Below are 17567 nucleotides of genomic sequence, written 5' to 3'. Positions count from 1 at the left end.
TCAGACTGCTCCGGAAGATGAACATCTCCTCGAAAGTCTGCACCCAGTTCTACAGAGCCACCATCGAGAGTGTCCTCACCTCCTCCATCACTGTGTGGTACCCCGCATCCTCTGCCCACACCAAACACAGACTGGAGCGCATCGTGCGAACAGCGAGCCGGCTCACAGGCCAGGAACAGGTGCCTGTGAGTGTTCTGCATGAAGCTAGAGCCAGGAAGTGGGCTAGTAGGATAGTGGCGGACCCATCACACCCGGCTCACTGCCTCATCAAAAAACTTCCATCCGGCCACAGGTTTTGCTCCATCACGACCAGGACCACCACACACCTCAACTGTTTTTTCCCTAAGGCCATCACTCTCCTCAACAACCCATCTTAGCTCCCACCTCATCCCCCAACCACTCATATCATTGCCAATACCCCCCCCCCCCCCCCACGCACTCATTAATGCACACACATGCACTTTCATACACACACACTGTATGAGACGGTGCAAACCCCTACTATGGACCCAACCGTCCTGCCAGGACTGTGCAATATGTAGCAATGTAGCATATATTATTACTTAACTTCATATATCGTATTCATATACTTAACTTGTATATATATTCTTATTGATGGTTATTTTATGATGTTTCTCCTTTTACTTTCACTTTATGTAATCTTAGTGTGCTCTTCTTGTTTTATTCTGCTATTTTGTGTATCACCTAGTAAAATTCCTGTGTACATTGTACATTTGGCGAATAAAGAGATTCTGATTCTGATTCTGAATGATTCCTCCTACACTGTTTGTCCGATTGCCACCAAACTTGGCAGGACTAGTCTATGGAACAAGCTCTTTAAAATATGTTGCCAGATTTTTGATATCTAAAAACTACAAAAATCATCAAGTCATTAGCCGATGAACTTGAAAAGGGGTGTGGCCTATCACCAAATGGTTCAGAACTTGAATATAGATTGTCCAATGAATGTGAAATTTGCATGACACATTCACTAAAGGGCCCTAAGTACATGGGACAAGGCCTTTTTGTCTTGGCCATTAGGGGGCGCTACAAATGCCACAACATAGCCACAAGGGCTCGAAACCCACAATTGCCAGTTGGGCAATTTGTTATTGTTGTGATTTGTGTGTTTTTGTTGTGTTTTTGTTTTTTGGACTCATTGTTAGCAGCAAGAGGCTAGCAACGGGAGCTTGCCATTTCAACCGACAGCTGACTCGAGCCAATATTTTCTGCGGGTCCAAATACTACAGGTATGTAAGAGACAAGCTACATATAGGTCCAAAATCACCAAACTTATCCTTCAATCTTGGAAACCCAGCACAAAAGCTTGATTTTCACTTCAGTCAGTAGATACTAGGTTCTTCCAACCTGGGCTTCAGCCACTTCAGCCATTTGGTGACGTGGCTCTGGCAGATGGCGTCCTCCAATCCAGCCAAATCCTTGTCAGGCAGCAACAGCAGCATGGAGTTGGAGTTGTTGAAGGGTAGGCGGAGGACTGATGTAGAAATTCCCTGGTCGTAGTAGAAACTAAATGTCTCCTCCAGATTCATCATCTGAACTGTAACCTGGAAGATGACAATTTGAGCATTACGTGCCTTCCAGGGAAAAGAGGAACAGTATCAAGGATGCACAATGAAATCACAGACAAGTCAAACGTGGTGCGCTCTATCTAAGGTGACTAGAGGTGTAGGGCAGTGATTGCTAGCATAACTATTGTAACATAGCAATTCTTAATAGGCAGTGCGAGTTTGAACCTTGTTCTGCTCATCAACATGGAAGTCCTCCTGCATGGTGTCCTTGGGATCGAATGGAGTCTCCCACTTTCCTTTTTGACAGAAATGAGTGGAAAATACACACAACTAATGGTTGATATGATAAACTTCTAATGAGAGTGTATCCGGCCCTGAAAATGAGAGATAGAGATAGAGAGGTAGATAGTCCACACACCACATCTCATCTCATACAACCTCTTACCTTTGTAGTATATGTAGCTGATGAGATACACGACTGTACTAGGATCCAGGTTTTCGACCAGCTTGTCAATCTTCCCACTGGTCTTCTCCCCCACGTACCTATTGATATCAGCACTCTCTGTGGTTTTGTTGAAGTCGACAGTGAACCCATCTGCAAGGTATGACTGCTTCAAGACCTCCAGGAACTCAGGCCGTGGCTTGAAGGTGTCATGCACGAACACAGCAGTTCCTGCACTCATGTCTTCTTGAGATGTCGTGTTGGGCCCGGAGAGGAGCGTGTGAAAGGACTGATCTACATCCGTCTGTGTCAGTAGAGAGCTGTTGAAGTCCAGACCATCAAAAAGCTGCTGGTGGGTCTCCATATTTGCTATAGAAAACATTTTCTTTTAGTCATGCAGTCATTTTCCAGAAGTTACAATGAATTTGTTGTTGTAAATTACTTATTCATATGAGATCATGTGTATTTGAAATCACTACAACACATTCGTTGCAATTCCAAGAGGAAGACCATACGAGTAAAATTAGACAACACATCTTAAGAACTGTTGCATAATTTTTTCTTCTTCTTACAATTTAAACACTCAGCATTTTCCAATTCAGCATCCAAAATTGTATCTCAAACACAAGATGTCAAACATAATCTGAAAGTACCATAAGACTTCTCAATCTTGATTACATTACTTACCTACAACCTGCTGGAATTTATGTCTCCTCAACCAAAGACACCAAACCACATGCTGAAGAGGGGGAGATGTCCCCTTTTTAAAATTGATCAGAGCAAATGAACTTTGACATGTTTATTTGGTATCTCCTCCTCTCATTTGCTTTGGCCTTCACATTGCTCTGTGTAATGATTACTGTCTTACCTGTGGGCTTTACACATGGCATCACAGTTCAGATTCCAAATAGGAAATGCAAAAGCCAAGCGACCATTGCCTATTCTAGGGGTTGCACAACACAGCAACTATTAAAAAATCCTGCAGATTCTCGGCCCTCTATGGCACAATTGCCCGTTTCTACTCTAGTCCATACTGTATCATATTAACTTTCTAATCACAATAAAACAATACCATTGCACCAGAGAGTCTGCTGGATTATCCTCTTACCATTTACAGATTGCACCTTAGAAAGCTTTTAATTCATCAAGATCAATAGTGCTGAAAATAAAAAGGGCATAATATGAAATAGTAAGTTACCATTTACAGTGATGCATAATGTTTTCTCAACATTTAACCCTATGTTTAAAGGGGGGATAGAAAAATACCATGAAACTTTATAGAAAGTCATGTCCTCTTTCATTTTAATTGACAGCAGAGTACAAAAGAACAAAAGGAAAAAAAAGTTTTCCAAATACAGTTGTTGAGGAAAAAGTTCTGGAGTCAGAGGTTCGTCTTACTTGAATATATATTTATTAAAAGGAGTCTCATGAGAGGAAGAGATGCACACAGCACAGAGGCTGCATACCTGCATACATATCTTCGATGAGGAATAGAAAGAGCAGTCCTTTATGTGTCTTCCAAGGACGTACAGGATGTGCTGACATTAGAACAGATAAGTTAGCACTTCCACAGACATCTCAGAGACATCCAGGAGCTACTCTGATAACAAGACCTCTGGCACAGTAAGTTATGGCACAAGGGTTACAGTGAGGTGACCATTCATCATGAAACAGTACATTCCCAGAGGGGGGCCCTAGTTCAGCTGTTAGTACATGTGTACAGTATTTCTGTTCAATAAACACTCATAGATCCAGTATTCCCATGGCCCTATTCTGAACTCTCTCTCTATTATAGTATCAATGCTGATCTTATCTAATGAAGATCTAATCTAATGAAGATATATCAAGGTATCTCAGAATTTAATTTTCAACATTGTTTTGTAGAGTTTAGTTGAGATATCTGGTGTAGCAGTAGCACACTCTTTCCCTTTCCTCTGGACCTATATTAAGTGATTATCAAAGAGACCAATTTGTCTCATGGTCAAGATTACATGGTCATGGGACCTGATGGGTCATCCAGAATCTGTTCCCCTGTCCTTGAAGTGTCTGCTGCCCTGATCAGGGAGGTTTAATGATGGGCACCGAAGAGTTGGCCATCCAGTTTGATAAGTTGTCGGAGGAAACCTCGATTAGGGATAACACCCCGGTTGTCTTTCACAGCACAAATGGCCTCTACAAGGGTCAGGTTCTGCTTCAGCATCAGATAGGCCAGGACCAGGGTGGCAGAACGGCTCACTCCTACATGGCAATGCACCAGGACTTTGCCTGAGAAACAGAAAGAGGGTGGATTGGAAAAGCGCAAAACTATTCAACATAAGTAGAAGACTAAATATGGGCTACAGCACTTTCTCACAACATACAATTCATCACCATGGTATAGAGAGCTTCTTCTGAATGCTTCACCTCTAACATACATTTCTAAAAAGGTGAAACGGTGTAAAACTTAGCCACCAAAACTAATTGATCTTTACAGAGTTACCATTCTCTTTCTCCCCCTCTCACCTCCTCCACTGAGAGCTCTGTGAATGAAGTCTGCTGCAGCCTGGAAGCTGACGCTCATGTCAAAGTCACAGGAGTCATGAGCCTCTATGCCCATGTAGGTGATGTTCAAGGCCTCATATATATGTGGCTTTCCTTGCCGTTTACTGTGAGCTGCATTCAGGATGTGAGTGATGCGATGGATGGAAAGATCAGCCCGGTTCTCTGCACTGTTTCTGCGATAAACAAAATCCAATTCACTGATAGTATCCGCTATTAGATAGACTACAGTGTGGCAGCTGCTTTAAAATTAAACATTTGCATGCAATGTATATGAGAGTGACCAGTGCTTGCTGGACAGACAATTTCAGACATTTGACAATTTGAAATAAACTTACTACAGAGACTTGACACATGCTCTTAGCCTCAGTAAGGATTTACGAGAAACATATCAATACCATCAGTGGAAACTCTGTTTATGCAAGTTCCTTATGTGGAATGCAACTTTAGGGATCTAGAGTTACCCATCCTGCATCTTGATTTATGATCAGTTCCTCTTTCACTTAGTGTGGACTTAGTCCAAAACTAGACTAACGTAATATAACATGCCTCACTTCATGCTTCACTCCATGCTTCACTCTTGTTAGCCTGCCTGTGGGTTTTCACCAGAACAATGGTCAATTGGCTACTTACTGGTCTCCAATGTAAAGCCTTGGCCACACTTCATCAGCATGGCTGATGATGGCTTTGCCAGTAAACAGTAGTCTTTCCAGTTCAAACACGGCCAAACCAGGAGAACTCAAGTCAATTTCCACTTTTCGAGGAGGAGGCTTATCATTCCAGGACGCAGGAAGCTTGGATCTATATGACATTGCTTTTTCTTCACTGGGTTCAAGCAGACCTCTGATGTGACGGTGATTATCTTTTCCAAACTAAAGAAGCAAAGTCTATTCCAGCAATTGAAAAGGTGAACAAAAAGTTGCTGCTGCTGTTTGTAGCCGCCTTTTGCCAAAACAAGTTTGAGAAAGGGTTTTATATATGGCCTCCCTCTATATTTAGAAGGAAGCTCCAAGAGAATTATCTCTAAGCAAGTTGTCCGCGAACCACCATCGTCAAACAGCAGAATGAACCAAACAGGTGTATTCTAGTCTCAGGCTTCTTTGCCTCAGATTTGCTCACCCCAAGATGTCCTAAGTGTTGTCAGGTTATGTGACCCACAAATCAAATCCTGCTCATGTTCCACAAGGCTTCGGGGGGCTGTGTTATGCTTTTGCATTAAAATAGCTGTCTATTTAAAGATCTGAATGCTAGCTGGCAGGGGATAGAGTGTGTGCAGCCACATGCAGGCATCTCAACTCGACAAACAAAACAAGCAAGTTCTCATTATTGGATTTTCAGAACAGAAAGTGTCACAAACAATCTGTCTGTCAGATTTAAGTACTATAGCCTCTGATTATATAGAGCAAACATTTAATCTTAGTTCAATTCCTCTGGTTTTTCTTTAACCACATAGGACTTTGCAGTTAAGGGTCATATCAAATAGTCAGAGAGCATCAAAAATTCATTTGACCACAGGTTAAAAAATATCCTGACATTTAATTATTTCTCAGTAGTTTCTCACTCTTGTGGTAATTCGATATTAGTCAGGCAAAGATTCCCATCTTGTGTTGGAAACATGCATTACATCTGAAACATCTACAGGCAAGATCCTGTTCTTGTAATCAAGATTAATTTTTACATATATTTTATATTACAAATATATATATATATTTGTCAGTTAATGCTGAACTAACTGTACAATGGTGTTCCATCTAAACACAGAAAATTAACAGCACAGGAAAATGAACAAATATGACAGATGTTTTTCTTCCATGCAAAGTTTGAGATCTTATTTTTATTATTTTTCTATTGATATAAAAGCGTCCCCCAAAATATGGCACTCTTTTTTTCTAAATCAACATATCAAGCATTAATTGGAAAAAAAGGACTTGCTCAAGACAAGCCTAAGAAGTGTTTTTGGTGCAAACTAGATTTCATATAATAAAGATATCAGCATTAATCTTTGAGGAAAGAGGTCCCACTCCCACTAATATCTAACCCAAATACCGTGACAAGCTGCCCTCACATATAAAAGTTCCTTAACTTTAAATTACATCCTTTCCTTTATCTGTCAGTAAGAGCAATGGATTGAACTCTCTTTTACCCGCCTAGTAATATACAGTCAAGAATGCTCAAAAAGGGAGAGAAAAAAGAACATAATTTAAAAGCTTTTCAAGTAATTCTGAACCTTGTCCTTGTGTATGTGTAATAACACTAATCCCTACAGTGAAAAACATGGCATCCATATGTAGGTCTGATTCTAGGTCTGCACTTGGGAAGCAATTTCCTCCGCAAGATGGAGTAACGGGGACAGCAATCTTCAGGGGTTTTTCACTAATCAGCTATGATCCAGGCCCAAATATGGGCATTGAGGTGTCAAGACTGTATCCAGTTTAACAGTGGTTGTCTATGATATTATTACAGAACATGCAGGACTAGGATTACAATTGAAAAGAAAAGCATTGCACCTATTCCTGCAGTGACATGGAATACTAAGCGACTACGGGCTACACTGTGTACTTGACTCTGACAGGTAGGTGAGGACAGTGTTTGAAGAATAGGAAGTGACATAATGAACATTATCATGACCATGCAAATGGGTCATGGCGTGTAATGACACAGCTAAGGGAATGCATGAGTTGACCTTAGATGTAGGATCAGACAAATCCAACCTACGATCCTGAGGGACAGCACAAAGATAATCTGAATCTGTATCACAGGTTAGAGACCACTAAGAGTTGCAATGTGGTACCAAAATCATCTTCCAGTGACTCTGTCCTGTATTATGCTGGCATAAGCATGGCATACAAGATAAGCTGAGCAAGGTGTCAGGTTATGTAGCCAACACAGTTACTTGCTGAGGCTGAAGTCGGATCTGATATGTACAACTATCAGTTTGCAGATCTTATCACAACATCACTTTCATAGTCTTACACCAGCATGATGTTTTCAAAGTCCTGATTCCATTGATTGTTCTGACTTATTCTTGGGTCCTTCCATTTACTAGAGGCATTTTATATCATGGTGGTGGAAAAAACTTAAGGATAGTGCGGCTCCAAGGAACAAGTCCAGACCCTCATTGTGTCCGTGGAAGATTTGGAAAAAGAAAAAGGAAACAGCAAGACTCGGTGACCCACAGAACCAAAGGATAAGTCCGGTTCAGAAGGCCTTCTTCTCTAGCCGGTCCAGAATGGCCTGGATCCTCTGTACGGCCTCCTTCCGGGCCTGCCTGACGTTCTCCTGTCCCTGGGTCTCCACAGAGTCCAGCTCCAGCAGCTCCTTGGTCAGCAGTTCCTCCAGACACCGGTAACTCTTGTCTGTTTTTTTGCCAACAAACTCATCCACGTCTTCTTGGAGCATTAGCACTTTGGCCATGATATACTGGACCTTAGCTAGGCTGGGGTTATCGCTCAGGGGCTGGGGTCCGGCCAGGCCCTGGGACAGGCCTGGAGCTGGAGCCTGGCCCGGGGTCGGAGCAGAGGGTGGGGGCTCACCCTGCGAAGGATTAGGCTCTGTCAGCCCACCTCTCCCTGTTCTGTTGTACATTTGGGGAGGTGAACTGAAATCTGCGGGTTTTCCATTGGGGGGATTGGGGGATGGGGCTGGCCTGGGTTTAGGTCCCACCTGTGGGGCACGTTGATGCTGTTGGTCCTGGATTGACAAAGAAAAAAAAGTTCATAAATGTTGAGAGTGTGACAAATGCAATACATTTGATGCTGCTCAGTCAGCACAAGCTAAAATGGTCAAAACCTTTTTCCAACATATCATGTGTGATTTTTGAGATCTGACTGTATGATGCCACATGTCCACATTTAGCCTGAAAATGGCTGTTATGAGTCTCCTGTGTCTCCCATTTATTTCAGTTGGTGCATTTTCCCCCTCATCTCCATCTCAATGACTTCACATTGCTTGTACACCCATTGTGGCTGGATTGCATCAAGAATTTGCAGATTTCCAATCATAATGCAAGCCTGACTATTATCATATCTAATGTTCAAGATCTGATAGCAATGTGAAATTTTTTTGTGCACCCAGACTTGTCACTTGATGCATTCTGGTGTGATCTGTATTGAAAAGTCACGTTGAAACAACAAGCCTATGTAACCGTAGCCTATATAAACTTGTCAACGCCATGCTCTGTAGTTTTGCAATACTTAATTTTATGAGGGTGCAAAAGTATGTGTTTTTATTTCAACAGTCTTATATGTGTTTTTTTCACATTTAATTTACTTACACATTAACACAAAGAATTGGAACAATTCAGTGGCACTGGCAGATTCATACCTTGGGTTGGTAGGGTGGCGGTGCGCCAGTTCCAGTCCCTGGCCATGCTGGAGGATGCTGGGGACGGACGGGATTTCCATAGTGGTTTTGTGGAGGCTGCTGGCCTGGCTGCCATTGCTGCTGGGAGGGCGCATACCCACCAGAGTGCGCCCAAGCCTCAGCCTGGGGTCTGGGGTGGAGAGACTGGCCAGTGGGGTATGGGGGGTTTGGAGGCATTGCATGAGCACCTTCACTGTAGTGAGGATATGATCCAGGAGGGTATCCAGGTCCCTGTGAGCAGAGAAAGGAGAACAATATGTAGTGTTTCCAGTAGAATGTTTCTGTAAGTTTTGGAGGGTTGGGGTGGGGGTAATTTGGGTTCTGAAACCCAGGTTTGTTATGTAAATATTACAAATTACATTTTTCTAGTTGTGTGTGTGCACATGGATGGTGGAGGGGTACCACAGCTAAATTAATGTAAAGGAAACACTTGCATGTTAATTATCACAAAAATAAATTATCACAATTTATATTACTTTTCACTACTATCACTCAGTATAGTGCAGCACAACCAGAGACAACCAACTGTACCGTTACATCCACCAACCACTCTTTCCTATGTGTGACCACAGCGTGTGTTTAAATGAACGTACCCCTTGACAGTGTGGACCGGGATAGTGATGATGTTGGTGTTGAGAGTGCGGCTGTGCAGAGCCACCAGTCGTCTGCTCTGCTGGACAAGCCTGGCTGGGATAAGGACCTGGGGCCGGTCTCTGAGGGTCAGCGCAGTAGAAAGGGTTGGACGGATGGAAACTACTTGTTGAATACTGACCCTGCCCTGGGCTGTAGACACCATGGCCGTTGGGATATGCTCCAGGCATTGCCTAAATGGGAAGCACAAGAGAGTGGAATGAGTGATTAGAAATGTCCTTGTGTGTGTGCATGTGTGTATGATTGACTGAGAGAGACAGATTTTTTTTCAACACAGAAGCTGTCAGCAAATGTAAGGGAAGGGTGAATGCACTTAAGATAAGGATTGGATGTCTTTATATAGCCTTGGATTTAGAGGGCCCAGTTACGACACATCATGTGGCTGTACCTGTGGATTGTACAGTGGCTGCACGTCTGACCCTGAGGGATAGGTACTTGCATAGTGCCCTGTGGAATGAGACTGGGGATACCAGTAGTTTGAGGGGTAGCCGGGATACTGGGAAGCGTCCTGTGAGCACATAACAACATATGGGAGAGTTCATTCATGTTTTTTAAATTTTTTTATTACATACCACTTTTGATGATATACATGTACAAAATGCAGGCAACTTGTTCATCTGTAAGCCAGTTGTCCTTCTTAATAACACAAAATCATTCAGACTACACAAAACTTCAAAGCCAATGCTCTCAACGTCTCTGTCCCAGAAAATAAGTGAATGAATTCTGGTGGTCAGTCGTAACGGTGAACCAGTGCTGCCCTATATCAATTGAATGAGGCTGGCAAATGTTACCTAGGAAGCGAAAATAGGCCGTGTTGAACATTTGGAAAAAAGATTTTGTTCCAGAAATCAAAGTGTACTTTGACATAGCACCAGTAGCAGTGTTGTCACGTCAGGATAAACGTGACCGAGTACAAACTCTAACAACAGTTAAGCTAGCTGGTTAACTATTACATAATGCCAGCTAGCTCAGGCAGCGTTACGTTAGCTGTCTAGCTAGCACGGGCAAAGCTTGCAGCGCTGGCTAGCTGGGCAACAATGTTTTGCTGAACACACTCAGGCAATCTTTTCGAAATAAAACAAACTCAAAGACAGCAAACAAACACAAGAATTCCGCTTAGACTGGATTCAGCCACTCACCATGGTGTTATTCCAGTTCACGTTATTATTTCCCGAGTTGTAATTCGAGGGCCAGCCAGATTTGGGATTTGACTGCATTTGATGATGATGCATCACCTAGGCGCGTTCCCCGGTAGCAGTCTTGTCATTTGCCATAACAAAAAACAAATCTTAAACAAAACTACTTATCAGACAAGTAAATTGGTCCAAGCTACTGCTCCCAAACAAGAATGTTGCCGTTATTCTACAGACGTAGAGATGGTGATTGGGATCAGGAAATGATTGAATGACATCTAGTTCGCGCAATCGTGTCCTGTCTCTTTAACGGGGAGTAAACTCGATAGGTGGTAGAGGTAAAGAGCTCTCACTCTGCCACTAATTTCTAGTACGAGAAGGGCGGCGGACCCGGACCCCCTTCGGAAAAGTTGTGATATGGCATGTAGGTAGTTTCTGCTGGGGAAAAAAAGTCATTCACACTTTATTTGGACAACGTTATACACAAACCGAAACCGTTATACACAAACCGAACGACTTTTCAACATGGACAAGGGACATCTTATCACAGGTGTAGTTATTCTGTATTGTCTACAGCATCCACTCTACAAAGATGTCTTGAAGAAGAACACTGAATGGGTGCCAAATTAAGGAACAATTCAATGACTTTGTCAACTTTGCCAACTAGTTTGACAACAAATAGGCTAACCTCCCCGTTTGGCTCTCGTTTTGGACCCCAACCACATTGGCGCTCGCTCATCTCACGACAGGTGCCGAACGGCTGTTCTGCCGCAAAATTGCAGGAGGGGATTGCGCATGCGTGATGATTGACACCCACTTCTGCAGACCGGAAGGCGAGACTTTCCTTTTAAGCAAGCCACAACTTAATCTTCTCTAAATATTCAATCTTTGGTGGAACCTCCTTCATGTGCGTCAGTGGAAGATCTGTCTCTTCAGCCAATAGGAGAAACCCTATGGAAATTATGTTCTTTCTTTCTTTTTATTATAACCTACATATATCCAATCTACAAATAAGTGACAACCTTCGACGTTTTATTTATTAAATAAGTTATCTCGGGAGAACGGTTCTAAATAGTTAATTAATTGCAATTTCCACCAGATATCAGCCGGCGCTCAAAGGGTTAAAGGTCTACAGGAAGTTTTCCCCTAACGTGTATAAATTCACTTCCTGTACTCTTCTGGAAAGAAACATATTTTGAAACATTCATGGCTTGACGTTAAAAAAATATAGATATACGAAGCAAACTCACCAAGCCCAAGATGAACTACGTACCAGGGACAGCAAGCCTGATTGACGACATCGACAGTAAGCAGCCTAGGAGTTTGGCGAAGAGGCTCACTTCCCTCCTTGAAAGACATGTTTTCCTGAACAGTCGTTACAAGTTGCAACACCGTATCTGATGCATACTGATGGATTGGCTATTGCTGTAGTTTTCTGTTGTTGCTCAACATGGTTTGTGTTGTTTGCACCCTGCAGAGAAGCACCTGGTCCTGCTCCGGGATGGCAGAACACTGATCGGTTACCTCAGAAGCATTGATCAGTTTGGTATACCTCATTATATTATCTTCCACTTGACTGTACACTCACTATAGCATGCAAAGTATACCCCAAAGTGTTTTCTGGTAATTTCATATAGGCTTATTTCAATTGCTTAAATTTTAAATGTTTAAATATCCCGAAATTTACTCCACAATCATTTGCTGCCTTTTTTCTTCAAATCAGAATCTTTACGTTGTTTCTCTAACCAGTTTCTCTTCTCTCCTAGCCAACTTAGTTTTTCATCAGACAGTTGAGCGCATCCATGTGGGAAAGAAATTTGGTGACATCCCCAGAGGAATATTCATTGTGAGAGGAGAGAATGTTGTTCTGCTTGGAGAGATAGTAAGTGGGACTAGTCCTCATTTATTGGTGGGAATTAATGGCGTGTGTGTGTGTTTGCATTATATACGTGGTATACTTGATACTTTTTTAATGTACATTTCTTTAAGTCCTCACATGGTCCAACAAATGGTACTTTGTATATGGTGAGTAGTTAATGATGATGTAGCTTCAGTCAAAATTACGTTATTCATCCAGTGCATGAAATGTACAGTAATGTGTCCTGGTGGCACAGACTCCTGGTCCCACCCACAACCAAGTGACCAAGGCAGCATAATGTATTACAAGATATGATTACTTATTCTACGTTATTTAAATTAATATTACTGTGTGTACCTTGGATTGATAGGTTGAATGTAGGAAAAGTGTACGCCCATGACTGTGTTTCTTCACTTGAGCTAAGACAGTCACAGCATGTCAGCAACTCAGAAGCAGTATTAGTGTTTTGTTTTTGTTTTTTTATGGCAGTGAATTGAACAAACCAGTTGGTGGGGGTGCACAGCAGCTTCTGCTGCTCCCTAATTTCTAGGGCTGCAACTAACGATTATTTTCATTGTTGATTAATCTGTCGATTATTTTCTCGATTAATCGATTAGTTGTTTGGTCTATAAAATGTCAGAAAATGGTGAAAAATGTCAATCAGTGTTTCCCAAAGCCCAAGATGACGTCCTCAAATGTCTTGTTTTGTCCACAACCCAAAGATATTCAGTTTACTGTCATAGAGGAGTAAAGAAACCAGAAAATATTCACATTTAAGAAGCTGGAATCAGAGAATTTTGACTTATTTTTCTTAAAAAAATTACTCAAAGCGATTAATCGATTATCAAAATAGTTGGCGATTAATTTAATAGCTGACAACTAATCGATTAATCGTTGCAGCTCTACTAATTTCTCTCATCCTCTTTCTTCAGCAGAGGTTCCCATTCTAGCGTAACTTGATTTGCAAGCAAGGAGGCAGCCTGAGCCATCATTTGGCACATGGAACATGGGACGATGAGACATACTTGAAGTGCAGTTAAATGAATACGCAAATCAACTAAAATAAATTCAGTCTCTTCCTCTTATAAGATTGGTAAAAGCTCATAGCAGTTTCTGGCCAAAAGCACTGAGGAAAGTTTACACATCAGCTTTGAACCTGGAAAATATATTGCTGCATCCTCCAGTATAAAGCCCCTCGCAGTACAAGAAAACATTCTTCAAGAAAGCAGTCTTTTCTATTTGCATGCATCAGTATTTGCGCACAAGAATTGACAAAAACATAACAAAAGGGCAACAGTAACCGAAGTAACTGAAACCTAAAGAAAGACACTTCACCCCTGGTCCCAAGGCCGCTGTTAGCATGGCTTTTTACTTGACCTTTACGTGCACGGGTCATGACAGACAATTTCAAAACGATAAAAACACCTAAAGATACAAAACAATTTTTTTAGCAAATGATAGCAAACTCATGAAGTGGACGTGGCTACACATCAGAGCTGAACTGCATTGTCACAGAATGTATAGTATGAAGCTACTTTGTGTAGGAAGGTGACTGTTAACAGGTATTGGGAGACGGGGGTGCAGGGATATAAAACATGGGGGCACAAATTTAGTGAGGGAGCCGTTATGCTTGGCAGTGTGACAAGGCCTGCTTGTTGGAATCGGTGCACAGACTCTGACACCTTGCGTAATATCACAGTGCTTGCGGACACATGTTACAAGGACATCAGGACCTCACAGGCCCGCATGCAGTGCAAACAATGTGAGACACGAACACAGACTGCACACATCGCTCTGCAAATACACATCCGACATTCACTCACTGTGTACAGTCAGGCAGCAGTATGGTTACAGCTGCAGGGGATGTATGTCGAGTGTCCAGCAATGCACTGAAGTAGAATGAGACGCATAAAAAAAAAAAAGTTATGGCCATCATAGTACATGGACATATAATAGCAGTTTTGACACAAAATAAACACATCAACATACATCCAGTGCACTGGAACAACCAAACATCTTTTGCTTGTGGTGCTACTGAGAGGAGAGGTTTGTGGATTGAGTAAGGCTGGTGCCATTTCAACTATGTCTAGAAAGATACTGGATAATCAGATTTGGCCAATACTGGCAAGACGGTCTGTCTGAGTAATGAAATTAGCATGTACATTTATTATGTCTGCATAAACAGCAAGATATTCACATAAAGGCTTAGAAGGTTCTGGTGCAAAGAAGGGTCAATGTGGAAGTTACTCATAGGATTTTCTTTTTTTGTTTTTTGTTTTTTTTACCTGAGTGTAACTTGTGCCCTTTGTACACTGAAAATCCTTTAACTAGTGATTTGTGACAATGTATCATTTGAGTAATACTAAATGTGTGTACATCCAGAAAAGGTTACATTTATCAACATGGCCTTGTTTTCAACCAGAGTTTCCAAGGTATTGATGAGTGGAAGGTTTCTAGTTTGAAACCAGGTTGGCAACAAGTGCAGGCAGCAGTGTGTGTGTGTGTGTGTGTGTGTGCATGCTGCAGCCCTGCCCTTTGTTTTATACATGACTGATTACACCATTACAGTGTAACAAATAACACTAAATACAATCGGAGCAACCATAAAGTAGTAACCACAAAGAAACAATTTGATGTTCTAAAGTTTGATGCAGCTAAGTATATTAATGGGTAAGTTTGTTACAAGCATGTGAAACATGAACTCCTGTGTCTGTGTGTGTGTGTGTGTGTGTGTGTGTGTGTCTGTCTGTCTGTCTGTGCAGGATGTGGATAAGCCGTGCGACACAGTCTTGCAGCAGGTCTCTATAGAGGAGATTCTGGAGGAGCAGCGATTGCAGCAGCAAGCCAAGCAGGAGACGGAGAAAGTGAAAATGCAGGTCCTGAAGGACAGAGGCCTTTCCATCCCCAAAGCAGATAACCTAGACGAATACTAACGCTGCCTCGACTCCATCGCCCTCCTTCTGATTTTGTATTGGACTCTTTGGTTTTATGTTGAATTTGACATGTGTTTGTTTCTGAGAGGGGATGGGAGTGTGTCGATTATAGGTACAAGGCAGCATCTTGCTAGGCCTATATAGTATACTGTATTAATTTCATTTGAAATGTGGGGGGGCGGACAAAAAAAAATCAAAGTACTGATTCTTTTCTGTAATGGCTGCTCAGTCTTATAGATCTTGGTGGCAAACCTTAAGTGTTTGTCTAAAATATTTGTTAGCAAAAAATTATGATTTTCTTACCTCAGCACTTACTATTTTGTCACTCTGTTATGTTGCATCTTTTTATTTGGAGATGATGTACTCCTGATAAAAACTGTAATGGTTATGCTCCATTAAAGTGTTTTTGTTTTTCATTAGGTCAGGTCTTCTATTAGAAAACGCCCTACTTGTTTCCTCACAATATCTGACCATTGCCGTTGCTTGTAATGCTGTATTTTAATGTATGATCTACTCAAGGCGTACGGCGAAATTAGGAAGCAGCGCAACAAAGTAAAATGCAAAATGTGACAATGCAGGTTTGATTTTTCAGCAAAGTGGTGACTACTAATAATTCTTGAAACCCGAAGTGGCTGTCTGTACTGTGTGTCTAAGGCCTAAATATTTGCTTTAATTGTGTCCCAGACGATGGCGCCAGATTTCCAATAGAAAACGTGCAAAATGCGTTGCGCGCTGCAATGTGACATCAAACGAGAGAAACGTGCATCTATGAGGAAAGAGCGTGATTCATTTGAGGAATTGAGTTTAGTCAGTCATTATTTCAGTGCTGCAGACAGCGCATGATGTCAGGTTGAAAATGATCAGAGCGCGACCGGAGAAATCGATCGTATCTGCCATCATCGGTCAATAACAACGTTGTTATCGCGTTTGACAGACGTACAGTCAGTCGGGCTGCAGCCCCTCAGCGGGCAGAAATGACCGCTTGAATCCGCCCTTTAGACTGGGGGAGTGGGTAAGGCGGGGGCGTGCGGTAGTGGTATGAACTCTCACAGTAAACATGCGAATTAACCGTTATCATGCAACCAGTTTCATTTTTCAGTTTCAGTATCCTCCTGCCAAGATGCATTTTATGATGAGATTTTGAGTGTGGAGAGATTGTGCAGCGAATAAGCAAAAAGCCTTTCTCACCGAGAAATTAGTGTCAAGCTAGACAAAGTTTATAAATAAGAATTCCAGTCAAATTTTTCAAAATAATGGTCTCATTGCCTTCAGGAACACTTGTGCCACTTGTATCGGTTAAAACAGGCCTTACAAGGTGTCTTGTGCCTGTGAGTTTTTGGCAGCCCTACACACACACACACACACACACACACACACACACACACACACACACACACACAAGCAGGATATTTCAGTTATTCTGGAACAAATGTGCCACATTTATGGATTAATATGTGTTTAAGTCATAATGTATTTTTTAAAGTTTTAAATTTACTCACCATAAGTCATTCTTTCATTAGGAAATACCATGCACCATAATGTTGCATTCAGGTTACATGAGAAAGGCGGAAGATACAAGCTTCCTACTTGATAATATGGTTAATGTCAGCTCACAGGTTGTAATGGGTCTCTGACTTCCTGAATTCTTGCTTCACCAAAAAGGAAATAAAATCAAATAAAATGAACAGTTTTCATCACACTATTGCCATAGAACCAGGGTTATCAAAGGTAAATTTAGGTCTATCTGTTGAAGATAAAACACAATTCCCTTCTCTATATCTGTACAGCGTATTCAGAAAGAACAATACATCATCGACATAGAGACAAAGTGAAGTTCCAACCTGGTAACAAGGGAGGGGAATCAGTGTTTCAGTGGTTCAAGACAAGTGTTCAATAGTTGTGTACTTCTAATAAACAAAACGTGTGACAGGAGACAAAACAAAGATGTTGCATTAATTGTCAGAATACAAGAAAAGTTCTAACAGCTTCAGTGCCAAAAGACATGAATCTTAACATTTGTGTTGATGGGAAGTCTCCTTATGTGGTGTCTCCCTTATTGATTTTTACAGCTCGGATCCCTCCCCTACGATTCATACTATATGCCTGTACTGTTTTATTTTT

At 41.7% G+C, this 17567-nt stretch overlaps 3 protein-coding genes across 4 annotated transcripts; 1 reads left to right on the top strand and 2 right to left on the bottom strand.

The window, feature by feature from the left end:
- Positions 1-3370: 3370 nt before the first annotated feature.
- Positions 3371-5369, bottom strand: LOC139645424 (dual specificity protein phosphatase 26-like). Its single transcript, XM_071521126.1, has 3 exons — positions 5143-5369; positions 4474-4685; positions 3371-4236 (listed from the first exon to the last, which is right to left on the bottom strand). Exons 1-3 carry the CDS (start codon positions 5319-5321, stop codon positions 4040-4042), a joined length of 588 nt encoding a protein of 195 aa, XP_071377227.1. The 5' UTR covers positions 5322-5369; the 3' UTR covers positions 3371-4039.
- Positions 5370-5940: 571 nt separating this feature from the next.
- Positions 5941-10948, bottom strand: bag4 (BCL2 associated athanogene 4). Of its 2 annotated transcripts, XM_071521116.1 has the most exons (5): positions 10662-10948; positions 9911-10030; positions 9465-9695; positions 8833-9102; positions 5941-8199 (listed from the first exon to the last, which is right to left on the bottom strand). In XM_071521116.1, exons 1-5 carry the CDS (start codon positions 10752-10754, stop codon positions 7708-7710), a joined length of 1206 nt encoding a protein of 401 aa, XP_071377217.1. In that variant the 5' UTR covers positions 10755-10948; the 3' UTR covers positions 5941-7707. The 2 variants fall into 2 exon arrangements, with proteins under 2 accessions (XP_071377217.1, XP_071377218.1); XM_071521117.1 differs by lacking the exon at positions 9911-10030.
- A 724-nt stretch (positions 10949-11672) lies between these two features.
- On the top strand, positions 11673-16024 carry lsm1 (LSM1, U6 small nuclear RNA associated). The gene is made up of 4 exons (XM_071521121.1): positions 11673-11961; positions 12133-12201; positions 12422-12537; positions 15276-16024. Exons 1-4 carry the CDS (start codon positions 11916-11918, stop codon positions 15444-15446), a joined length of 402 nt encoding a protein of 133 aa, XP_071377222.1. The 5' UTR covers positions 11673-11915; the 3' UTR covers positions 15447-16024.
- The last annotated feature ends 1543 nt before the right edge of the window (positions 16025-17567 follow it).

This window comes from Centroberyx affinis, unplaced genomic scaffold (genome assembly GCF_046629955.1).
Source record: "Centroberyx affinis isolate AG114_WGS23_722 - 3 ecotype Tasmania unplaced genomic scaffold, CSIRO-AGI_Caff_v1 ptg000859l_1, whole genome shotgun sequence".
Taxonomy (NCBI): Eukaryota; Metazoa; Chordata; class Actinopteri; order Beryciformes; family Berycidae; genus Centroberyx; species Centroberyx affinis.
The sequence above is the reverse complement of the archived record's forward strand: the minus strand, read 5'-3'. Positions and strand labels throughout refer to the sequence as shown.